This window comes from Coffea arabica, chromosome 1e (assembly GCF_036785885.1).
Source record: "Coffea arabica cultivar ET-39 chromosome 1e, Coffea Arabica ET-39 HiFi, whole genome shotgun sequence".
In the NCBI taxonomy this organism is placed as follows: Eukaryota; Viridiplantae; Streptophyta; class Magnoliopsida; order Gentianales; family Rubiaceae; genus Coffea; species Coffea arabica.
The window spans coordinates 50174410-50198947 of NC_092311.1; the positions used below are offsets into that span (position 1 = coordinate 50174410).

The window sequence follows — 24538 nt, forward strand, 5'->3', positions numbered from 1 at the left end:
AGTTTATAGTGCAGCGTATGTAAAGTAAAAAAAAAAAAGATCAAAAAGTATGTAAAAAAAATTATGAAAAATATAAAACTTTTTTTCTCCCAAAAATTAGAATTCAAACAGTACCTCAATACGTGGAATGGAAAGTCAAGGATTCAAACCTTACTTACAATCAATGTGCCTCAATATAAGATTTGTTCTATATTCATATAGATGTGCGATACACCTGTCTGATATGATGGTGATTCAGTCTCCGTCAGAGTCTCCTGACGCAGTTGTAACACCCTATAGAGTAGTTTCCTTCTCTAAGGAGTAGAATTAAATTATACTAGATTAGACATGCCATTACACCCAAAAAAAAAAAAAGTAGTGCCTTAGTTTTTACTAGCTGTAAAGTCTGTGACAATGCATGGTCCAACTTGCATAAAAACTTGAGGCAGAAGCTGCTAAGCTTGCTTTTGGTAATTACTAACCTAGAGCTTCCGAGATGGTAGTACGTCAATTGCAACAAAGAAATAAATTAATATTTTTCTCAATCCACTGGAAATGAATTAATCTCCAATCATTTGTCAAACAAGCAAGCAAAAGAGGGCAAAAATAGTAGTAAAGAATTGACTGTGTCATGTGGGGGTGACAACTTGGGCTGTTTTTGAGCAAAGGGAACAAGAATCTGAGGAACTTCTGTACCATATACTTAAGAATCTAAGATTGTGTTTGGATTGCATTTTTCATGATTTTTCATGGAAAAATTACTGTAGCGATTTGATGTATGTGAGGAGAAAAGGTAATAAGGAAATGTGATTACGGAAAATGACGTAATTTTCCGACGAAAAACCGCAATCCAAACAAGGCACTGAATATACAAAATCCCTGTGGGGTAATAATGTACATCAAAACAAACAAACAAACCAACCCACAAAATGAACAAATGAATTTAGACCCGTCTTATTGCAGCAGCAAAATGTCTTTTAGCCTATCCCAAAAGGCAAAGCTTTTGCCTTTTCTACCCCATTCAATTCAACACAGCAATGACTCAAGAAACATATCATCCCTTGGCTCATCTTTCGCTCTAGAGAAGGTATTTGCTTGGGGCACGTTCAGGTAAGATCCCATTGAATTCCCAAAGCCATAATTCCCAGCTGGATCCTGCAACATTTTTAGAGTATATGGAGCTTGTTGCCCTTCAGGTGGTGGTGCCCTAAAGCTTCGAACTGGAATTGGATAGTTCGATTGATGAGACATTACTGAAGGCCTTACGGCCATGGGTGCATTGCTGCTAGGCACAGGCCTGTTGGCTGAATTGCTACCACTACCACGAGCAGCAGGCACGTCGTGGTTGTGCTTGCCCTCGTATGTTGTTATCACCGCCCTCAGATCGTGTGAGGCTCTTTCTACATGTTTCCTAACAGGACAACCTGGATTGGTGCACTTGTAGTAGCTCCTGGACGATAGAAACAAACCCCCGACAATTAGATTAGACTAATCTGTCAATGTTGATGCACTTAAGAGAAACAGAAAAAATTCCCTGCTTCTTGCAGTTAAAAAGGATTTTGTCCTACATAAGAGCAATTTAAAAGACCCCCGAAGACTAAAACTACATGACTAATAGAAGTTCATGGTCTTAGAACTGTCGAGCTAATGCTTCAATGGTCAGTCAAAACATTCAACCAGAGGGACCGGACCAAGCTAAGGACTTGAGACTCAAAAAAGTTCTCGTTAGGACTTTCGGTCTTTCACATAAACAATTGCCCAAAGACAAGACTAGTTGACGAATTCAATTCCAAGGCACCACAAAGGCTGGGTGCTGGGTTTGTAGAAGTTGCAAGTTTCTGAAAATTAGGATCAATCATTCAAACTTTCAAGGACTATCTTCTTAGATAAATGTGGAGGGAACTAAAAGAGCAATCAAGATATATCTTTATTACCTTGGATTGGGATTTCCTTTCACCACCTTCTGACCATACTTTCTCCATCTATATCCATCATCAAGAATATCAATATCACTAGTGGTTTGAACAACAACTCTAGGTTCTCTCACAGTCCTGCTCCCTGGAGCTGAAATTCCTTCACTTTCACTCTCCGTCTTCCTGCAACATGTATCAGAACATCGGTCAAACATTTAAGACTTACCCTAATCCATAAACACATAAATTAAATCTTAATTTCATTAACACTATCAACTAATTAAGCTTACCATCTTTTAGCATCAGGTTCATCATCATCAAATTCATCTCCACCTGATTTGCTCTTAGAGCTCTGCTCAAAATCATCATCCCCGATCGATATGGATGAATTCTCTGGTGTTGCAACAGAATCCATCTGCCCATTTCCAGTGGAGGCATAGGATTGATCAGGTACATCATTAGATTGAGAACTGTAAGGTTGGATGACAACTGAGCAGGCTGTTGAGGAAGCCGATGATCGTCTAGTAGATTGAGGCTTGGGATGGTTATGGTTTCCTTTATAAACTATTTCAGTTATTTGTCCATCTAAAGATCTCTCAACCTTCTTCTTAGTAGGGCAATTGGGATACGTGCACTTATAATAGCTTCGCGGATTTTCGCTCCCTTTAACTTGCTTCTGCCCATACTTCCTCCAATTGTAACCATCCTCCGACCTTCTCCGTTCACTTAAAGTCTGTGAAGATTGGTTATAGTTGTTATAATCCGACTGAAATCCGCCGTTTCCTTGAGAATTGGCCTGGATGTTGCCAATTTCAGGAGAAAAACTTTGCATAGAAGTGACATCAGATTTTACGGTAGGGTCATCCTGCTTGGCGGGTTCTTGATAGTTCCAAGCTTGCTGCATTTGTCCCTGTAAAATTTGAACCATTTCAGTATTGAAACAAACACAAAAATCTACCGGTGTAAAGCGAGAGGCTTTCAAGCGAAACATGTGAAACTGCTAAAGTACCTCAGGAATTGTGTTGGTCTGTGGCCTAGAGACAGCTGCCTGGGGCTGGAAAGAGAAGTCCTGGTAGTTCTTTTGTTCTTGCTTGATACCCTGCTGCGAATTGTAGGAATTGCTCTTCCAATTGAAGGCTTGAAATGGAAATGACCCTGTCGTTGGAGATGGAAGTACCTGCAGTCCAATTAAAGATGGGAGTTCAGCAGTCATAACTCACATCTAATGTTGGTTCTCTTAAATCAAAGCACGACAAGGTTTTAGTATGATAAAAATTCAAACTTTTCTAGTAATCATATGCAGCAAGGGAAACTCGTCAACACAATTCCCACAATTTTCATTTTCATTTCCTTCATCTATATTCTTGGAATCCAAGCAGCAAGACAAAACGAAAAGGCAACGAGAAGAAGCTGAAAAGTTGAGTTGAAGACACATACGCTAGAACCAGAGAGGAGAACTGGAGAGTCCAAGAGCTCAGTTGGGCTCAAGCCAGGGGGAATAGCAAAGTAAGAAGAAGGAGAAACAGGGGGCGGAGAAATGGGCAGAGAAGGGGGAGGAAGTGACTTAAACTTAGGTACCCCAGACCCCGTTCTCTCAGCAATTCGATCACCAAGTCCTCTGCTTTCTGCTGCCATACCAGTGCTGGTGGCCATGGAGTAGCCATCAGATGCAAGAAGGTCGGTGAAGGAAGTAGTAGACATGAACGAAGTAGGAGAAAATGAGAAATTTGCGGTGTCCAAGGTTCCTGTAGAGGCGGCCATTTGAACAAGAAGGAAGGAAGGGATGATTAGACCAAGAGAGCTGTAGCTTTATATCAAGTCAGGAGGACTGGTTAGAGAAAGAATCTACCACAATGAGACAGGGGGTGAACGTTTACACGTATCTTGCGAGGCAATTCTTGAACCTTAGGCTGAGGTTTTTCCTTTTCTCTTTTTTTTTTTTTTTTTCCTTCCCTTCCTTCCCTCTCTCTCTCTCTCGTTTTGGGGGATTTAGCCTTTTAGGGGTCGTTTTGGGGGGCTAGTGTGAGTAAGGCATCTTCTGCGAAGATCAGCAGATGTTTGACCGTGGAAAAAGAAATACTAGTACATAATAATTTAATAGTATAATAGTATATTTTTTGGTTCAAAACTCGTGGGTTTGACCACGATGGCTTCATCCAGAAATGAGAGAGCGGCGGCTGAGAGTTGGATTTGGAAAGCTAACGCGCTATGTCGCTCTCAATTTGGGTGTATTGTCTCTGTAAAGGATTAGCAACAGAGAATTATTTGATTATTGCTAACAGGAGAGTTCTAGATAAACAAGCATGTAAACGGTAGCCAAAAAAAAAAAAGAGAGTTTGTGAATGTTAGCTAGATTTATCTTACTAAAAAGGGTTAGTCTTTTATACACTGATAATATATACACTAACGGATCTGAATACATATCATATATACAAAATTTGATATTTAAATTCAAATTCAGATGATGTGGCATTCATCCAATCTCGTCAGTATATACACTGATAGTGTAGAAAAAATTAATCCCATTTAAAAACTTTGTGAACAGTAATTAATTAATCGCATCCTGCGTTTTCTCGTTGCTTTGAGAAATTACAGAGAGAGAGGCGCACCATTATTTGTTAATCACTGATTTTGATTCGTAATATCGTGCAGTAATTCTTGCAATGAAATTATGGTTTCAAAACATACATTTAATGTTTGTAGCATGGATTGATCACCAGCTATAGCTATCGAATGCAATAAAAAGTTGTAATACATTTAATAGTAGTGTATTTAATAGTGGTAGTACAGGAAGGAAGAGAACATGTTGGGATTGCACCATTTTTTATGATTTTGTAGTCACTTGGACGAGCCCTCGCGTGAATGGTCCAGCGGTAGCGCCTCTCACCAGTGAATCTTGAGGTCACAAGTTCGAGTCTCCGCTCCGCTGAATTCCTCCACGCACTTAACGTGTTCGAGCCGGGTTGGGGCGCCGGACCCGAGCCGCAGGGGATTAGTCGGGCCCCGTAAGGATTGATCCGGACACCCTGTGTCGAAAAAAAAAAAAAAAAAAAAGTAGTCACTTGGACGAATTTGTTCATTGTTTTTGTGAGACAAGAAGGTAACTGGACTCATTTTTCAGTCCAACGTATGCCGTGCGTTTTGTCATGTATATTATTGTTGACTCCAACTCCAACAACAGGTCATTGTAGTGCTTTTCTATCTTTTCTGTTTTCATCTTCACCTCCGACTAATCCGCCACCAGCTGCTGCTGCTGCATCATGCCACGTTAAATTCATTCAATTTTCATTCGTGTGGAAGTGAACAAAGAATTTTCCACACGAATAGATTATAGTTACAGTCACATTATTCAAGAATCTCCCATGTATCCTCCTCCTCCAAACAAAATTCTTGAAACGGCAGCCACGGCCGCCACTTCTCACCTCACATGCATAAATGCTTTGGTGGTTACCCAAAATCCAACAAGAATTGAATCTGCTGCCGCTCATGTTCAATTCAATTTGGTCCAAGATCCACAGCATCTGCATTCTTCTGTATTCTGTTTTTTTTTTTTTTTTTTTGGTTTTTCTGGGCAGCTTCCGTTCTGAATCAGTGATCACCCTGCCCATGCATTGAATCACATCGTGGAAGACGATGTGTCCATGAAAACGCTTGACGTTGAAAACATTGACTTGGGGTGTGGTAATGAAATGCATCGCCCGTGTGATTCTGGAAGATTGAGGCTAATTGATAGTGATCAAACGAATCATAACAACATATTAATGACAAATTCCAGGCGCAAATGGAGCGGTCAGAGGAATAATTTAAAAGGGTGATCAGTCAAAATTTCATTTTTCGCAAGATCTGAACATAAACAAATTTCCAGCTGACTTTTGGAAAAAGCAAGTCAGCAGTCTACCACTCTCCAGTCTCCACTAAAAGTATCTTGTTCCCACTCCCGCTACTTCGAGAAGATAACGTTAGTATAATTTTCAATCTGAAATTGATAAGGTTTACCTTTCAACAAAGGAAATCGATCAAAGTCTATTTTTGAACCCCATTCATGATTCATCAATTCTTTATTGGAGTCACTTCCGCGGACTAGACTCCTGCCCCTCACAACAAGGCTTCCAGGTTTATACATGAATCTGGTGAGTTGGAGAAATGTGCATGGAGTGGAGAATTATTGAACAAACAGCATCCTACATTCAAGGCAACAACTAACTATTGGGTGTTAAAAACTAATAGTGACAAAATTATGGGTTATACATGATGCGACTGGTACCAAGATGCATGCATGCATCTGCATTTAAGAGTAATTATTTGTTTATGTACGGATTTCACAATCAGAAGGATGCAAATTTTAACATTATAAAGACGCTTGGACTTGTGGGCTTTTTTTTTTTTTTTTTTAAAGATTAATGGGAGTCATTTTCGCAGGGAAAATTATATTGTGGCTTTTTTAAGTTGGGCTTGTATTTGCCCAACTGAAGTTTGAAAGAACAAATCAATATCTGTTAATATATTCTTATTCACTTGATGAATATACAGACCTCAGCGAGTAAAGTCCAAACATATTTGACTTTTGGGTGGTACTCTTTGCCATAGTTCTACTTCCACTCGATCGGTCTAGGATATTTTGAGAGGAGAAAAAGAATATGGTCATGGTCAAATGTTTGAGCAGATTGAATAAGGTCAGATTAGAATTATAGGCAAATCCTATAGGGACGTTCTATTTTCAAATCAAGAAGTTACTCAGTCTCGACACCGCGTTAAATTGCTCAAGACTCAAATCTGAATCAGCAGCAACAAGAATATAGATAGTAGTATGAAATCATCTTTCTGGAACTGGACCCATCGCAGCAACTCAAATGATGCAAGTCTGATGCAGAACATTCTCTTATGTTTTCCCCATTTTGGAACCTGGACAGCAAACAAGCTCTATGACCAATCAATCACTGGCACGGCACATTCAGGTAAATGAACACATCACCAGAATAAAATGTTCTTGTTTTGACTCCTTGATTCAGCTGCAATCTTATCAGCGGCAACAAGGCAACAACTTTCACGATGCAAAATGTTGAATTCTTCACTTATAATCATAGCTGCCATCCCTTCGGATCTATATCCACCTGCTACGTACATAATTTAATGCAAAAATCAGTACAAGTAAGACGATAGTACACATGTTAGAGAGCATCTTGCAAGTATAAGCTTCAACTATCAGAAATATTTCTTTATCTTGCAAAAAAATTTACAGCCAGCAGTACCTTCATTTGATTTTTGCTTGTAAGCTAAGATTATACAAACTAGTTGATTAGCATCATTGTCCAATAAGCGGAAGGGAGGATACAAGAATTTTGCATCAATATACTAGTTTATGCCCCCCCCCCCTCCCCCACCAAAAAAAAAGGTAAATGAATATACAAACAAAAAACAAAACCTAGAATCTGCCAGCCTGCAGATCAATCCTTCACAAGTGACCAGCACACTGAAGAAGGATAGACATATTTGTATGCTTCGTAACTTTTATAGTTGCCATTTTCAGAAGCACAAGAATACTCATCTTTCTTCCAGAAACATCTACAAGTTCCAAGTCTACATCACTAACGGTTAGTTATCAGTTCAACATATTGCAATACTAAAATTGCAGCTTCTACAAACAGGTACAGTTGCAGCTATTGGAAGAAGTGGAAAAGAAAGTTGAAGCATCTTCAGTTTTCGAGTAATACAAGAATCCGGGAAAAGCTTAATTTTTACCAGTTTTCATTGTATAAAAGTAAAAAGTTGGCCCCGGGTTCCGAAGCTGTTTGAAAACTAAGATACAAGATAAGAGAGCGCTAATGAAACCCACAGGGTTTTGGCTGAATGAAGAAAATGAATTGCCAATACCAGTAGAAATCACTTTCAAAACTGAAACAGTAATAATTGCATGCCACTACTGAAATGTAAATAAAACGAAAACCTGAAATGCTTTATTTCTCCAGTGAAAGATGCAGCCACGAGCTTCTACGTGATTCAGGAGAGCCTGAGGCATTGATGCTTTAAAGGTTGAGTGAAGCTTCACTTTTCTCAGTCCCTGACAAGCTAACAGAGCGGCACCAAGCCCACTGGCAGTCAGTCCAGTTACATGCAAGATAGTCATGCTGTGCAAGTGGTTAATGCTGGCCAGTGCCATTAGCCCAATATCCGTAACTGAACAATATGATATATTAATCTGCAAATAAATGGACCAGTTAGTTCACTTAAGACGCTGCAGACTTATTTAGCCTTCTTTCATAAAAGGAGAGGAAGTGAGAGAACCTGCTGGAGACTTTGGGAACATTGTGCAAGAGCAAGCATTCCAGCATCATCAATGTTACAGCATTTCTTAATGTCAAGAAGGGTCAGTTTCCTACATCCTTCAGCAATGGCTGATAATCCTCCTGAAGATAGACGAGTACATCCTCGAATTTCAAGTGCTGTCAATCTTAAACATTTTGATAAACATCGCAATGAACTGTCAGTAACTTTCTCACAGTAAGCCATGTTAATCATCTCCAAACCAAGGCAACCATTTGCAACTGCCATAATGCCTACATCGGTAACTGCTGTGCACCTGAAAATAGGGGGGAAAATGTCATTATATTTGAGTAAATTGAAACTTGTCCAGATCAACAATAGGGATCTACAAGAAAGAAGGAGATATGGAGTTATAGATTAGAAACTTTAAATAGGATGGCTAAAGTTTCAAATCCCCCTTCCTTCTCTCCGCTTCATAAATCCCATCTCTCCCCTGTATGTGTGCGCGCTAAAGTTAGGATTTATTCATTTTCCAGAGCAAATACTGGTAAACTGATTCTCTATGACTATTTGTTCTGTAGCAACTAAACCTACTGCAGGCAAGATCACTTCTCACCATACTGTTCAAAATTTTTTCATTTTTTAGGAAGAAGGTCACCAAACGGTAACTCAACATGGTGGAGCGGACAATAAGGTATCAGAAGTTAGTTCTTTGAAACTAGCAAAAGACAGGCTTCTATTATCCCAACAATTAGAAGTACAGAGTAGTGATCAAGATTTCTCAAAAACATTTTCTCCATTTTCATGGAAAAGCATAGAGTAGAAAACTTGCTTACAATTTCATTTCAGATGGTAAAGCAGGAATTAGGACACTGGTTAAACTTACAAGGGTTCTGGTAAAAAAAATTCCATTTATGGAAATTAATGAAAATCTAAATGATGTATCAACATATTGAAGGAGAGATATGGGGGGGTAGTTGATTAAGCAGAAAATACTTTCTTGGGACGTAGATTGTCAAATTAAAATCAAATTACCTACAAAAGATAAAAAATAAAATAAAATTCAGGATCCATGCTTATGCTGGAAAAAAAATGAAAAAGATAATAATCTTTATTGTAAAGTTGCAAACCTGTACAAATCAAGTTGTGTCAGTTTTGGACAGTAAATTCCAACATGAAAAAGTCCGCTATCAGTGATTTTCGTGCATATTCCCATTTTTAAGCTCAAAAGTTTGGAACATCTTGAGATTGCTTTCAACCCTGCGTTAGTGCAAAAGCAGTTAGTCACCATTAGGGATAGTAAACTTAATGAAGATGATGATAGATTTCATGTGGAACCTTCATCATCGACTTCATTATCAGTAATATCCAGCTCCTCCAGCAAAGAGCAACGTTGCCCAATCAATTCAAAAGCATCTTCAGGAATCAAGCTACAAGATTCCATTTTGAGGGAAATAAGGGAGTTACATGAACTTGTTATAATGTCTAAAGAGGCATGAGTTATTTTTCTACAACAAGTTATGTCCAAGTTTTTCAATCCATTGTGCTTCTCCATAATGGAGGAGAGACCCTCATCTGTCACTCCTATGCACTTGCATAAGCTTATCTCCTTTAAGGATACACAACAATCTGCAATAGCTTTCATCCCAGCACATGAGACTTGGCAGCCATCTAATTTAATGCACTGCAGGCCCGGAAAATTGTGCAGGCATTTTGCTAGATCTACTGTAACCTGAACCAAGGTTTGCAAAAAGGGAAAAAAAAATTAAGATGAGAGATAACAGAAACACTTGCAATGGAAAATTCACCAATAGAAGTTCTATACTTACATCAAAACCATATGCTAGACTGAGATGGCTTAGGTGTTTCATGCCATTTGTTAGAGAATATAGACCAATGTGGCTGACATTTTGAATGATTGATATATTAAGCATCTGCAACAAATATCAGATGGAATCAATGAATTGCAAGAGAGGATGTAAAAAGGACAAACAGGAACCAAAGAAGGAACCTCTAGTGGTTTGTATCCTTGATTCAGGGTGACAAGACCCTCATCGTCAATACCAGAACATCCCACAAGAACCAATTCCTTGAGTTGTTGAAGCTGCAGGATGGGTGGAAGGCACTTTTCTGTTATCTGTTAAGAAAAAAATCCAGAAGAATGTTAAAAGTTTCTCAAGATAACGACATTTCTTGAAACAATTTCACTATATAAAATAAGTAAACCTATGTTCAAGTTCTTGTGACAATTTGCTGATTAATTTACAGTATAAGGTCACTGAACTCCGATGTCAGAAAACTACAATCTAAGAATTAGGATATAAGCACATCATCCTACACAAAAGAATAGCTTAGCTCTGTGTTAATATTTAGAAACAATGTGAAAGATTGCTTAACTTCCTAAAGTTCAAGATAGAATTTAGAATATGACTGGTTAACTTGCTTAACCAGTCGAATATGACTCATGGTTGCTTAACTTCCTAGATAGAATTTAGAAATTAGAATCCCACAATTGACAGGTGAAGAAAAGTTCAAGATTTACAAAACCTAGGAAATTCTGAGCAGTTAATTTATTGTCAAGATACAAATGCACCCAGGGGCATGATCCGCCAATCGGTAGAGTCTATTTACCAGGACTAGTTAATTTTCCAGGTCAAGGCTAATCAGCTAGCTCAGATATTACCACGAGAGAGAGAGAGAGAGAGAGAATTATTTCCTTTTCTGTTGACATCAATGACCACTGTAACGTTTAACGAATAATTGTTTTAAGGACGTCAACTTCAAACTCCCAGTGGTCTAGCTAAGGAGAGAACAAATAACAGCTGACTGCAGCTATGGAAAATATAGTGGGGGAAAAGGAAAAGACTGAAGGAGAAAAGGCAAATTACAGGCAAGTAAGAGAGATCCAGAGAGCGAATATCTCTGCACTTCATAGCAATCAAGCCAACACCGAAATCACTAACTCTTAAGCACCATTTCAAGCAAACCGACTTCAATTTTTTGCAACCAACAGCAATACAGCCAATCCCGATATCTGAAATCAACTTGCACCTAGCCAATGATAGCTTCTCCAAGTTCTTAGCTTCGGCAATAGCTGCAGCAGCCAAGTCTGTTAGCTCTGTTGCATTGGACAAATCCATCTCCACCAAACCTGTACATTTCCCAGCCAAACTCGACAACCCAACGTTACTAAAGAACCTAGACCTCGAAAGGTCAATGGCCCTCAAACTAGTCTTATATACATCAGCTATAGCAAAAAGAGTATCATCCTCGACACGAGGACAACATGTGAAGTCAAGGTGAGATAGATGAGGATATCTTCGGAGAGTACTTGGAATGAGATTAGTTCGTAGAGGTCTTAGAGATCTTCTGTGAATGGATTCAATAGAGTAGAATGATTTGTTAACAAGAGAGAGCGATTTCTTGGCTTGTGGGTCCTCATCGAGGAAATCAAGAACGTTAAATATGATTTCTTCAGTAAGATTTTCAAAAGGGTTGGAGAGATTGGGAGATTGGTGAACTTGTTGCATGGTTCGGGGGTTCTTCATGAGATGATAATCAGGCTCCTGCAGGTAAAAGCTATGTTGCTGATCCAGGAGGAATGGTGGGGGAAAATTTTCTAGCGGTTGAGTATTTTTGGAAGTTTTTGAGAAGTAAATGAACTGGCATTGAATGGGAGCATTAATAAAAAGATTCTGAGATCAATTGTGGGGGTTAGACAGAAAAATTAGTAGAAAAGTTTGGAATGATGATGACCTGAGCTGGGGAAGTTGGTTTCAGTTGACGAAGATGATGTTCTGAAATTACAACGCTGACCTTTCTCAGTTGGATTGGATCTTTGACTATACGAAAAACGAAATTATCTTTTTTCTGGGAGATAATGACATGTTTCGTCCTTAGATATCGTAAAAATATTCTTTTCGTCCCACACTTTTAAAATGAAATAAATTTGTCCCTAACATTTAAAAATTAAAACTATTACATTCCTAAACCTAATTTTCAATCTGAATCTAACCATCCAATAATCCAATAATGAATTTCCAAAATAGAATTGATAGATCATTCGGTCAACTTCATCATATTCACATGACATTTATTAAACCAAAAAAAAATAAAAATTATAACATAAAAGGTCATTCTTTGTCTTGAAATAGTAGAGTTTTTTTTTTGATAAATTTTTTCATGCACCGTTAGTATATCCGCTTGCGAATTTAGATGTGTATCATAAATATAAAATTTTGTGTTTAAATTTAAATTAAAATGATATTGCGGTACATAAAACTGTCAGTATATACAATGATAATGTAGGAAAGATTACTCTTTCTTTTTAATGCTATAATTTTTTATTTTTTATTTTTAGGTTCATTAAATTGCACATGAATATCAAGTTGAGTTAACCAAGTGATATACCAATTACATCCCTAAAATTTGTAATCAGGTTGATTGGTGGTTTGATTCATATTGAAATTTGGGTTCAGGGATGTAATAATTTCAGTTTTTAAATGTCACGGACAAAATTGGTTCATTTTAAAAGTGAGAGACGAAAAGAATATTTTTATAAAATATGAAGGATGAAACTGATCATTTTTCTATTTTTCTTAACCCTTTAATTGGCTGTATTGATGGCATCAAATTAAGGACAACTCTAATCCTTAAGCATCGTATACTCTCTTCTTTTTTTTTTTAAATTAATGTATTGTCTACTAGTACTTGTATAATGTAAAGCGTAAAGTCAGAGCCAGAGGGGGCAAATAAGGAAAATAAACTGAGGGTCAATGAGATCTTAGGCATAGGCGCTTGGCTAATAAAGAAAGATCAACGAGGGGCAGCCAGATGTAGAGGCGGGGTGAATTCAAGGGCAGACCTGGTAAGTATTGCATCGTTGTCATTTGTGCATTTGTACTCCACCTGGGACCTAACGTGACGGCAATCGGGTTGAACAGCCGAGTGAGATGGTGAGAAAGCGAGAACCCCTTTGACCTCTTTCTTTTAGTGGAGCCAAGCCAGAGTCATTCGTGCCTTTGTACTCCAAATTGATTTTGGTCGTATGCTACTAAAGCTTACTCGCCGGAGAGAGTGCAATAGAACGGCAAGGTAGAATTGATTTCTGGTGCTTCTTATTTGAAGAACCAAATATGGCGGATCAAATATAGAGATGAATGAAGTCTCTCCCCATTGCTTCGTCCCCAACAAATCACACGTAATGAATTGGCTGGATACCACTAATATGTGGTTTCTTTAAATCCAAAGAAGTGCATGGTGCATTCATTTGATCTTATGAGCCTGTCCCTTCCCTTCATCCCATCCCCATAAAGTAGGACAAAAAAGAAAAGAAAAGTAAAGAATTGGTTAGATACCACAACATCCTTCCGTAACAGTTAGTCAGTATGTTCCAACAAACCGCTGCGGACTAATTAATATTTTTACAGAAGTAGCGAGACCAGAATTGGAGAAATAGTTACCCGAACAAGCAAAACTGTGATGTAAATCAACAATTCTCATAGAATACATTACATCCAAATATAGAACTATTGCAATTCCTCAGTTTAACCCAAGCAAACGGTGTAAAATGCGCTAAGTCACCTAAGACGTTAGATCAATCATTTTTTCGCATAGCTGATTGCCATAGGATTCTGGGGGGTAATTTTGAAGCCCTGTAGTGCCTGCATGGCAACTGAAGATTGTATATCATCTTCAAATTCTACGAAGGCTATACCTGGTTTTGCCTCGATCATTCGAACTTCCCTAAAACCAGGGTATTGTTTGAAAAGGACATCCAGCATCATGCTTGTTGTCTCGTATGGTAGATTCTGTATGAAGAGTATGTTGTTCGGATCAGTAACGGCTTCTTGAGCACTCGGCCGTCCTGGACGAGAGGAAGCCTGCAAAATTCCTCCAGAGGAAGTGTTAGTGCAACTCCACGAAGACCAAAAACCACAGAAAGATTGAACAGAAGCAAATTTATGAAGAAAACCTCATGAGCTTTCTTCTTTCATTCAACTCTATAGAATGTAAAACTTACATCTACCATCATGGCAAATTAAGCACCCCTCAGTTAGTCTCTAAACCACAGAGCAAAGCTAAAATTTTAGAAAGCATATTTTATTGCCTATGACATCTGTGATTCAAACCCTCAAAAGCCGACCATGAAATTACCCACCCTATTCCTTGAGAACCCCCTATCCCCAAGTAAACACCCATTGGTCATTTGCCACCTTTCCCCCCATCCCCCTAGCCAAAGTGAGAAAACAGAGTATACAAATATTTGCCACAGAAAAAACTAGCCAACGAGGCCAGATCATGTGAAAACAGACCAACAAATCACAGATATAAATGTTTCTTTTGTAGTACAAATAATATAGTGCACAGAGACAAACAATGGGAATCTTATCTAAATCTTCTTCTTCTCCCTTGTATGCATCTAGATGTGTAAAAAGTGAGTGTGTTTGGATAGGAGATTATTTGAAATATTATTTGGAATAATTACTGTGGCATTTTTTGTGATGTGATGTATGTGAGATAAAAAGGTAATTGGGAAAATAAAAAGGTGTATTGGAAATTATAATGGTGAAGTAAGCAAATAAATTTGGGCAAATAACCTCCTGTCCAAAGTATTAGCAAAAACAAACATATAATTACACAGGTGGTAATTTCATTGTGACTGCAAAGCAAGTTAAGCACATGATGGGGGTAATGTCCTTCTCAGGCCAAGTGCATGAGCATGTTTGCTCTAAAAAGAATGAAGTAACTCAAATGCAGCAACTTACAGCTGGGCCACCATTGCTCTCAGCTCTTGGACCATTAGGAGTAGCATTTTGTTGAGCTTCTTCAACACGTCTCTTTCTTTCAGCTGAATGCAAATACCAATCCAAGCAAAAAATTGATTTAAAAACATCAGAATAGAGAATAACCAACAGATCCATTAGATCATGCATTGGAGAACAAATACATGATGTACCAAAATACCTTTGAACAATGAACATAAATAATTCATAGGTCCATCAAGCAGGAGCCATAACAAAGAGAACTAGCATCTCAGTAAAACTAGTAGAAGTTCATGAGACACTATGGCTTAAGGCCTCCTAGGAGACAAGAAAGTACAACCAAAAAAATCCCCCTCACCAAACTTCTTCACAGTATCTGGGTAAATGCATGAGTATACCCACCACCACCGTCTCATTCAGAGAGAGAGAGAGAGCAAATGCAATGTGAATCATGCTCAAACAAATGGAAAAGTAGGCAGATGATGGATATTCATATCTTTGAATAATTACTGATATGAAAATGAGACGTATGAATAGGAAATTAGAAGGAATAGAAAGCTGGAATTGTAAGATGATTTTACCTTTCTCTTCTTGCTTCTTTTTCTTGTCATAAGTACCCTCGGCTCTAGCAATACAATCTGATTTTGTTTTTGCATACTGGATCCGCTGTAATGCGGAAAAGTTAAATAGTCAATTTCATGCATCCAATTTGCAGAAGGAAGGGAGAAAAAAAAGAGAAACAAAGAGCTAAAGCTTTATCAAAAATCAAATGAAAACAATGGAAGTAAACAGATTGTCTAATGTGGAAGTGAATAGTTGCAAGTTCATTTGATATTCAAGTGAAGAGGAAAAAAAATGCATTTGGGTTTTTCCACAAGTGAAAGGGTTAAACAAGATCCTTGGAACTGTAGCCTTGAATATACCTTCATAATTTACCACCAATTAGGAGATGAACCATTAACATGCAGGCAGCTAGTGTGATAACTCACCATAGGCTTATCGTAAAATGGAAAATTTTGCATCTGGCGCACTGCGTTGCTGGCAGCGGTCACTTCACTAAATACAACCCAAGCCTGCCCTCGAAGTTTGGTTGTTTTCAGGGCAACAATGTCCAGGATCCTCCCATACTGCGAAAACAATGCATACAGAGATCTCTTCAACTCTGTTCAAGAAATATAAGGGAAATGTGGCATCATGTTCAAAATCATCAAAGTAAAGTAAACGAGATTGCAAAGTAGAAGAGAAGGCAGCAATAAGACCAGCTGATGCCTCAGCTCTCAATAGTCAAGACAGCATAACAAGGAGATAATAGGCATACACGAGTCGCTAACTAAAACATTTAGATTTAGCGCAACAAACAGTTGATATCTAGCCTCCTGTGAAATACCCTTTTCGCTCTGGCTGAGAATTATACTTGGTAAGTGTAAGTTGGACTTCTTGATCTTTGGTTTCAAAAGCATAGCCAAAATACATTTTACTGGCCTCCACTGCATCTTTTTACTCTGTTCCAATCCCGCTGGCCTACACAGGGGCAAGGTTTTCGCATCTGCCATCTATGCTACGAAATTTAGTAGGAAGTGGATGGTATGTTTATGACACGTAATGAAGGAGCTTGGTACTAATACGCTGCCACCAAAAAATATATATATATATATATATTTCCCAGCTTTCTATCTTTGTAATGCCAATTAACATGATCATATAGCCCCCATAAGCAAGTAATGGAAAAAACGAACCAATAAGTTGCCTATGCAAAGTAGCCAAAACAAAAATCAAAAGAGAAATCCAGAATTGGGGAAAAAGGTAAATCCAATACGGAATCTAGTGAATGTCCTGGCCAGCAAAACTCCTAAATTTACTAAACAGAAGGACATAATTCCACTAGGTTCAAAGGGGGCTCAAAAATCAAAGAAGAACCAAAGCCCAGCAGTTGGGACAGCTGATTTAACACGAATAACGTAATGCATGTGCTGCCCAAAAAAAGAAAGAAGTTATCTCAAGTAAATCTGAAGCACAGATTAGCTTCTAATACCAACAAAAACACCAAGAAAGTTTTTCAAACCCCGCTGCCTAAGAGTAGAAATTCAGGATAACAAAAAAAAAAAAAAAAAAAAAAATTGTCCAATTAAAACAGACAAATTTAGTTGCGAAGATTACCTTCTTTTTTAACCTTCTCGTTGAGGTTCTTAATGTAAATGGTTTGATTTGGGGGTATATCTCCGGTCAGCATTCTTCCTCTGCTTCACCCTCACCCTTTGTCTGTGTGGCGTTGTGTTACTCAAATTTTCAGCCCTAGCTCCACCATACAACAAGAAGTCTACTAGTATTAATACTACTCGTCGAACTAGAAAGAGTTAGAATCAACGTTGCTGCGCTTTTGATTTTGGCGGTGGCCTGTGAAGAGTAGAACGCGAAACATCGTATATGGAATGGCTCCGTCGATCTTGTCTTCTGGCCCAATGGGCCTTTAGGTTTTGGGGCTTGTCATGCTTTTGGATTTAAGTTCTAGACTTCTACTGACGCTGGTGAGCTGCTTAGTCCCTTTGATGGTCGGATATTCTCGACGACCCCACTACAACTATCTTCACTTGTAGGATTTTTTTTTTTCATATATATATATTACATGCAATTTATTAGTATCCAAAAGCACCTTTACACACTTTTTCTCCATTTTCTTTTATGCATTTCTTCAAATTTAACACCACTCTATTTTGTTTAGTTTAAGTGAAACCCCATTATACTTACCAAAATCCTATTTTTCCCCTTTTGCAATAAAATTGCTATCGACTCCTTCGTTAATGGACTGCCCCACTAAGCACTTGTCCGACGAAGATGAAAAGGGAGGAGGGGCTGGAACGGTTGTCAGAGACAACCGTTCCGGAAGGTTCACCGCCATGATTAGGTCAAAAAAATTTGTGCGGCTCATATCACTTCTTGTAACTCGATTTTCACGCCGTGTGAGATTCACAAAAATATTGTTCTAGTGTTACTCGCTGTTGTTCTATTGTTACGCCTTGTACAGATGATGTTACACCATGTGCAAATAGTGTTACACCTTCCGGAACGGTTGCTCTGATAACCGTTCCAGCTCCGGATCCGATGAAAAGGGAGGAGGGGCTGGAACGGTTGTCAGAGACAACCGTTCCGGAAGGTTCACCGCCATGATTAGGTCAAAAAAATTTGTGCGGCTCATATCACTTCTTGTAACTCGATTTTCACGCCGTGTGAGATTCACAAAAATATTGTTCTAGTGTTACTCGCTGTTGTTCTATTGTTACGCCTTGTACAGATGATGTTACACCATGTGCAAATGGTGTTACACCTTCCGGAACGGTTGCTCTGATAACCGTTCCAGCTCCGGATCCGATGAAAAGAGGGCAACAAAAATCCCAATACCTATTCCAAATTTCTATGACAAGGTTACCCCAATCCCAAATTTCCCCTGATTATTGTGATATTGCTACCGGCTACTTTTATTCATAGACGCATAGCGGGGGGACTTGAGAGTGTTTGGATAGCTGATTATTTGAAAAAATTATTTCGATTATATCATAAATATATTTTTAATTATTTTTTATATCTCATATATATCACATCATATCGCTAAAAGTGTTACAGTAATTTTTTTTTTCAAATAATAGGTGTCCAAAACTATTGAGCTACTCTCCTTTTGTCTGTCCATCATATTTTTTAAGCTCGATTACAAGTACACAACCGTCGTTACATTTGAAAAATAAATTTTAATCGCAAAAGAGTTGTTGAATTCAGATCCCTGTATAATTCAAGACTTTTCCTTGACGGCTATTTATATGTTTTACGGCCGGCGTAATATCTACAATACTAGTATCTAATTTAAGACTCATCAGCAAACAACATCCACTGGAGTACCATGATACAATAAAGCCGGAATGCATACGCAATATGCATGTACGAGATATTGACAAACAACAAAACGAGTAGTGCTAGCTCTTTACACCTGAAACTATTAGCATGATCATGACGAAACCAAATCACACAACAAACTAAAAATGTCTAGATGCAGTGTTCTGCATCTAGTTCCAACACCCCCCCCAAAAAAAAAAGGCTAGAGTCTAGAGGCATGGAAACAATACTGCAGTAAATTTACTAATAGTAGCGATTGCTATGGTACTAGCTAGAGAGCCAAAACAAGACCAGGCACGACTGAGTTGTCAACCAGCTTACTCTGCCAAATAGATTGGCAGTACTTGAGGGGATTGGCCTGAGACGATGCCCCCTGTGGCTGTTCCGACTCATTAGAAGATTTAGTAGTGCTACTTCCCAAGAGGGTGACCGTAACATGTGTGTTGAAGTACTCCCTTACTTGGGTGATCATTCTGCCCTGGGAAACGGTCCATGCATGCACCCAAGAAACCGAAGAGTTTTTCTGGTCAAAACCCTCGACTAGCACTAGTGATCCAAAGGCCGCAATGGAGAGTGGTTTGAAGACGAATGAGGAGTCCTTGCCGGTCAGTAAGCCCATCAAGTGCTGCTGGTGGGAAGGTGGACCGTGGAACCACCAGTCGATGTCCGGTGCTAGAAACGTTTGAACCGTGCCAACATCTTTAGCCTTCAACGCGTCGTAGAGGGCTAACACAAGTTTTTGGCTGTTCGGTTCCATTTCTTTGAAGCTCGCTTCTTCATTTGCTTCTGCTGCTTTCTTGGTTGCCATTTTGGCGCTGCAATTTCACAAACAAGCCTAATACAAGGTAGTTAGACAGAACTTCAATTATGATCGATACAATACGGTCAATTGTGTGTGTAAACCTGATGATGTAGCACTTATAATACACTGTATATGATGGCCTAGCAAGTTATGATCCCAACTTTGCCAAGACCTTGCTAGTTAGTGTATTATGGTGAATCTACGTGAAACTGAATCAACTGATGATGATGGATAGAGAAGGAGTTATTATATAGGAGGCGTTGGCAGACGAAAGAAGGGCCAATGAAGGCGCGACCTGGTAAAAGCGGGAAAAAAAAACAGTGTGTGGCCCCGACTCCGAGGTTCATGGACTGTCTTATGTGGTGTGACCCGTGAGACGGAGCTGACCAATGTTTGGAGTTTGGACCAGTAGTCAAGCAGCTTTAATTAATTCTTTCGTGTGCAGGAGTAGTATGTTACTGTGTCACTTTTGAATCTCGCTGATAATTGCAAAGATTAAGAATGGAGCCTTAACAAGTTTTTTAACTAATGCTGGAGATATAGAACTGTTGGGTACGATCCCTCGTATGACTCTCCTCTCCTGTTTTAATTAATTTGGATCAATTAATAATTAAAATTTACTTCTGCTAAGCATCGACTTACTACTTGTACTTTTTCAACTCATTTGCAACCATTTTTGGGTTGGGGAAGATAAAAGATGTGTAATTGGTCAAATTCCCCGATCACTGAACAAGCATACATTGACCGTGGCTGACTATGCCTACCCGCACCCGGTCGCGACTTTGTTTACCCGTTCTTCTTGTTTTGGTGACAATCGTGGTTATAGTTTTTTAAGTTATCGCAGGGTGGCGGGGTCGTCTCTGTCCGGCCGTGTTAGATGGGGCAGCGGCTAAATCCAACTCTACTGTCGCCAATTCGTGAGAACTTTCAAAGGGTGAATCACGTTGCTAAGGATTGTAACTATTCGCAAATTGCTTGCGAGCAGCTCGATCAAAAAACTTGATTCGAACTCACATTAATCGAGTTTGAATAACTCGATAAAGTCAAACGAGTTGAGTTTGAGTATTCAGTAGCAATACTCGAAGGCTCATTGAGCCTTATCGAGTTTTTGAAATTTAATTTTTAATATATTATTATTATGAAATTACACCTATATCCATAAAAGTACGTGGTTGAATTTACGAAATGTTTTAGATTGTATGAAATTTTTTGAAGGGCTATAATGTTTTTTCACTTAAAATTTGATACGAAAAAATGAAATTCCAAAATCTTCCTGACTCGAGCTAGATATGGCTCGTTTTGACTTAAACTCATGCTAGTCGAACTCGAGCTCTATGAACAATGCATCCAATTCAAACTCGACTAGGATACCTTTGTGGTAGGAACGCGTTGACCGTGCCTATGGTACGAAGGCCTCCAGAGGTCGACACGTGTTGCAGGTGGATGAATTGCAAACGGAGACGTTAAGTCGTGGAATTGCGCGTGGAGATGCAACGTTAACATGTTGTCCGCGGCTGCAAGGTAAAAGCACAGGTTCGGATATTACCTATTATATGAATACAATAGTCAATTGTTTTGAAAGACTAAGTCTGCCTAGATATTGCCAACTAATTAAATATAACTTTTATTTAACATAGCAAATACATATTTACATATGAAGACGGTAATAAGAATACATAAAATAATTAATGATACCAAAAGTTATCCTTAGTGTTTGGGTTTTACATTCTTATTCAAATCTAATCAGGGTCAAATTTGGGTTAGATATATACAAATTAAGTAGTATGTTAGGGTCGAATGTTCTATATTTTTTTCTTAAACTATAATGTTACTTTTTTAAAAATTTTTGGTAGAATTGGTGTTGTTATTATCATATTTATCAAAAAAAAATTTCCACGTTAAAAGGCCAGTAGTACTTTTTTTTTTATTTAGTGATTTCATAATTTAGATTTCATGAATGGTACCATTCTTGATTTTTTAAATCCACGACATTATTTCCTTTTGTTTTCTGTATAATTTTGCTATTTTACTTAGGATTACTAAGTTAAAAGATAAAATATTATTATTTACTTTTTTACTTTTACTAAGTTTGGTAATATTTTCTCTTTATTTACCTTCCCACTAATAAATTTCAAACCAAATTCCTATATAAGTGGAGCCACTTCTTACTTATTTAAATTAGAAAGGTATGGAAGGCACTTCTTACTTAGAAAAATGTTATTTGCACTCCATTTTTTATTATTTTTAATTCCACCATTTGTTTTATCATATAGTCTAATTAATGAAAACTATATGATCAAAATGATTATTGAAGTGTGAATAACAAAAATATAGTGTAAATAATCTTACTTATTTAAATTAATAAGAAAGCATGAAAGGATGTCATATTTGTTATCTCTTGTTATGGTCTTATAGAAGTTTTAATTGGAGTAGAATCATAAATAACGCAAGGTAATCGAAAACGTGATAGGTTGAAGTACAAATAAGATAACATGCACATTAACCAACAATTTGAAATGAAATGATTTTAAAAAGTAACTAACAATTTCAAACGTGAAGAGTAGATGTGGAAGTTAAGAGAAATATATTTTATAAATTAAATTAAATGTGAAATGCTAGAAAAATAGAATTGGTAGTGGGAAGACGTGTGAAGGCTTGTTGCTAAAAATTCTTTCTCAAATTTATATAGATATCCTTATACTATATAAGAACGAGTTTAGAACTATATTTCAACCGCAGGGGTGAGGCTATTTTGGGAATGTGAGTGTTTGAAGAGTTATTGGAACATTGAGTACAAGTCATTATAGCTTTAATTTCACTATAATTACTTATATAACCTTTCAGACATTTAAGGTTAGGGGCAGGTTTTGTATGTTACAATGTTTGGTATCAAGTTGAGTATCAAGTACAACTGAATAAAGCTTGTATTTTGATAGAATTACATAAAAGTCCTTTTAATCATTTGTTATACTAACATCCAAGCCTTCCAATTTCCTGAAACCTTTCTCATACGTTAAGGAATTAATTGGATGTTTACATAATTAGATTTTAATTACAATTAATTAACTTAATTATTATCTGAACAATCAATTATCATATTTATGTCCCCATGTTTAGCCGATACCCTTTATTCTTTTTTCGGTTTCACCTCTTTGATTTTATTATGGCTATTAAATATTTGGTGGAATTCATAGCTTTTCCTTTAAATTGAGGTGAGTTCTTTGGATTTGTCTTCTTCGATTGTAGTTTTTTTTTTCTGATGATTGGTTTATTCAAGAACTCCATATAGTTTGCCTTTTGATACTTCTAACTCCAAAAATTGACTAATTGTATTGTTTTTCTTAGTAGATCCCAGAGATTCTGTCTCTGGTCAAAGTACAATTTGAGATAATGTTGTCACTTTCTAAAATAATCAGAACAGCAATTTTATCATATTCTCCTCCTCAACCAAGGTATTATCTCTTTATTTAAGTCAAATAACCTTATTTCTCATGAACTTTCTCCTATTATTCTTGACTTTAGGGATTTGTTGACTACATTCCAGCAGTTATGGTTCAAGTAGTTATTTTTTCATGTAATATGATTTGGAATTCAGCTTGTGTTTATTTTAATTGAAAATTTTATGATTGTAAAATTTATTAACTTAGAATTTTGTACTTCATTGAAACTAAAAAAGAAAATTAATCATGCTACATAGTACTAAGATGTCATTTGCACTCTATTTGCTTTCCATGTTATGATCTCGTTCTTGTATTATACTGTTTATATAGTTTCAAATACAAAAAATTTACTTTTTTATGCTATCAAAAAGAATTTGTAGTGAAACTTGATGAGTTTAGATGCTTTAGCTACAGCACCATTTTGATTGTATTGTATTAATTCATTTACTCATAATTGTATGTTGTACAATAATAAATAATGTTTCTTGATTTGATTGAAGCAACTATTATCCATAGTTCAAACGAGTCAATTAAGTAGAGATGTTATATTGAATACTTATACAAGTAAATATTGAAAAATATCATTAAACAGTTTCTACCTATAGTTTGCAATTCGAATTCATATGAGAAATTTCTTTTGATTTTAGTTATCATTTTCTACAATTTCAAATTTAGAAAATATTATTTGCACCAATTTTTTATAATCAAGATAGTTTCAATTCAGATCTTTAACAATTATGCAGATTTGAACTTATTTATGAGATTATAAAGAAATGCCCCTAGCAAAAAACACCACATTTGAATAGTTTATACAAAACTTTGAAAAAGACTACTTAAGTTTCTTATCTATCTATCATTTTTGGGCATTATTATCTCTGTAAGAAACATGTGGTTAAGTCGTATTATACCCACCAAATTATATAAATAGTTAGTCAAAAATAAAATTATCTTAGATTAGATTGGACGCAAAGTGATTGATGGATAAACTTGACTTGATAATTCAGATTGAACTTAAGTCGAGGGAGAAATCAGAAGCATTGCTTGAGGGATCTTTCACGAATATATATAGATTCGAGAGATGAAGGGTCCAATTGATACTTTAAAATGTTTTATCATCTTGGATAAGTTTTATAAGAGACCTTTGGATACTTTTCAATTGCAATTCAAACATTTTTACATTTTCAAACTACCCTTATCTTTGCAGTTGAAATTCAAATATAACATTTGATCACAACGGATTCTTATATAGTATAACGATAAGGATGTCTCATTGCACATTATTTTTATTGACTTACTATGTAACTTATGATTTTTCTATTAAAATCACATGATAAAATCATCATACTTCAGTTCCTATATTACAAAATATTAAACAATAATTATTAATTATCTTGAATCACAAGCACTAAATTTCCGCGAGTCGCGCGGGTTATCCCTCCCTAGTAGATAGATATAGATGTCTTTTTTTAGTGGTTCAATCTCATATTCATGAACTAT

The 24538-nt window shown here is 37.1% G+C and overlaps 4 protein-coding genes across 8 annotated transcripts; all 4 read right to left on the reverse strand.

Annotated features, from left to right (window-relative positions):
- Window positions 1-807: 807 nt before the first annotated feature.
- LOC113711853 (WRKY transcription factor WRKY24) lies at window positions 808-3860 on the reverse strand. The gene is made up of 5 exons (XM_027235085.2): window positions 3330-3860; window positions 2902-3069; window positions 2183-2802; window positions 1914-2075; window positions 808-1429 (listed from the first exon to the last, which is right to left on the reverse strand). Exons 1-5 carry the CDS (start codon window positions 3651-3653, stop codon window positions 1006-1008), a joined length of 1698 nt encoding a protein of 565 aa, XP_027090886.1. The 5' UTR covers window positions 3654-3860; the 3' UTR covers window positions 808-1005.
- Window positions 3861-6384: 2524 nt separating this feature from the next.
- LOC113711863 (F-box/LRR-repeat protein 3) lies at window positions 6385-11932 on the reverse strand. 4 transcript variants are annotated; one of them, XR_003453168.2, is made up of 9 exons: window positions 11042-11932; window positions 10165-10290; window positions 9983-10087; window positions 9492-9885; window positions 9284-9413; window positions 8175-8469; window positions 7837-8088; window positions 6865-7006; window positions 6385-6794 (listed from the first exon to the last, which is right to left on the reverse strand). XR_003453168.2 is itself a non-coding variant. In XM_027235106.2 (8 exons), the coding sequence occupies exons 1-8, from the start codon at window positions 11699-11701 to the stop codon at window positions 6971-6973; spliced, it is 1995 nt and encodes a 664-aa protein (XP_027090907.1). In that variant the 5' UTR covers window positions 11702-11932; the 3' UTR covers window positions 6385-6970. The 4 variants fall into 4 exon arrangements, 2 of the variants coding, with proteins under 2 accessions (XP_027090907.1, XP_027090896.1); XR_003453171.2 differs by having other exon boundaries at window positions 6385-7003; window positions 7315-8088; XM_027235106.2 differs by having other exon boundaries at window positions 6385-7003.
- A 1548-nt stretch (window positions 11933-13480) lies between these two features.
- Window positions 13481-17390, reverse strand: LOC113711884 (U2 small nuclear ribonucleoprotein B'' 2-like). Of its 2 annotated transcripts, none has more exons than XM_027235128.2 (5): window positions 17075-17390; window positions 15907-16044; window positions 15499-15583; window positions 14921-15003; window positions 13481-14035 (listed from the first exon to the last, which is right to left on the reverse strand). In XM_027235128.2, exons 2-5 carry the CDS (start codon window positions 15937-15939, stop codon window positions 13754-13756), a joined length of 483 nt encoding a protein of 160 aa, XP_027090929.1. In that variant the 5' UTR covers window positions 15940-16044; window positions 17075-17390; the 3' UTR covers window positions 13481-13753. The 2 variants fall into 2 exon arrangements, with proteins under 2 accessions (XP_027090929.1, XP_027090922.1); XM_027235121.2 differs by having other exon boundaries at window positions 15907-16079; window positions 17075-17386.
- A 1578-nt stretch (window positions 17391-18968) lies between these two features.
- Window positions 18969-19941, reverse strand: LOC113695982 (senescence associated gene 20-like). The gene has a single exon (XM_027215253.2). The coding sequence runs from the start codon at window positions 19605-19607 to the stop codon at window positions 19071-19073; it is 537 nt and encodes a 178-aa protein (XP_027071054.1). The 5' UTR covers window positions 19608-19941; the 3' UTR covers window positions 18969-19070.
- Window positions 19942-24538: the final 4597 nt, after the last annotated feature.

Coding starts and splice junctions, on each gene's coding strand:
- LOC113711853 (XM_027235085.2), bottom strand. CDS start 3,653: ATGGCCGCCTCTACAGGAACCTTGGACACCGCAAATTTCTCATTTTCT. Junction 2,076..2,182: donor GAACCTGATGCTAAAAGATG/GTAAGCTTAATT, acceptor TACATGTTGCAG/GAAGACGGAGAGTGAAAGTG. Junction 1,430..1,913: donor AAAGGAAATCCCAATCCAAG/GTAATAAAGATA, acceptor TCTATCGTCCAG/GAGCTACTACAAGTGCACCA.
- LOC113711863 (XM_027235095.2), bottom strand. CDS start 11,701: ATGAAGAACCCCCGAACCATGCAACAAGTTCACCAATCTCCCAATCTC. Junction 9,414..9,491: donor TAATGAAGTCGATGATGAAG/GTTCCACATGAA, acceptor GCACTAACGCAG/GGTTGAAAGCAATCTCAAGA. Junction 7,007..7,836: donor GGAGAAATAAAGCATTTCAG/GTTTTCGTTTTA, acceptor TTATGTACGTAG/CAGGTGGATATAGATCCGAA.
- LOC113711884 (XM_027235121.2), bottom strand. CDS start 17,147: ATGCTGACCGGAGATATACCCCCAAATCAAACCATTTACATTAAGAAC. Junction 16,080..17,074: donor CGAGAAGGTTAAAAAAGAAG/GTAATCTTCGCA, acceptor TTTCTTGAACAG/AGTTGAAGAGATCTCTGTAT. Junction 14,036..14,920: donor AGAGCAATGGTGGCCCAGCT/GTAAGTTGCTGC, acceptor GGAATTTTGCAG/GCTTCCTCTCGTCCAGGACG.
- LOC113695982 (XM_027215253.2), bottom strand. CDS start 19,607: ATGGCAACCAAGAAAGCAGCAGAAGCAAATGAAGAAGCGAGCTTCAAA.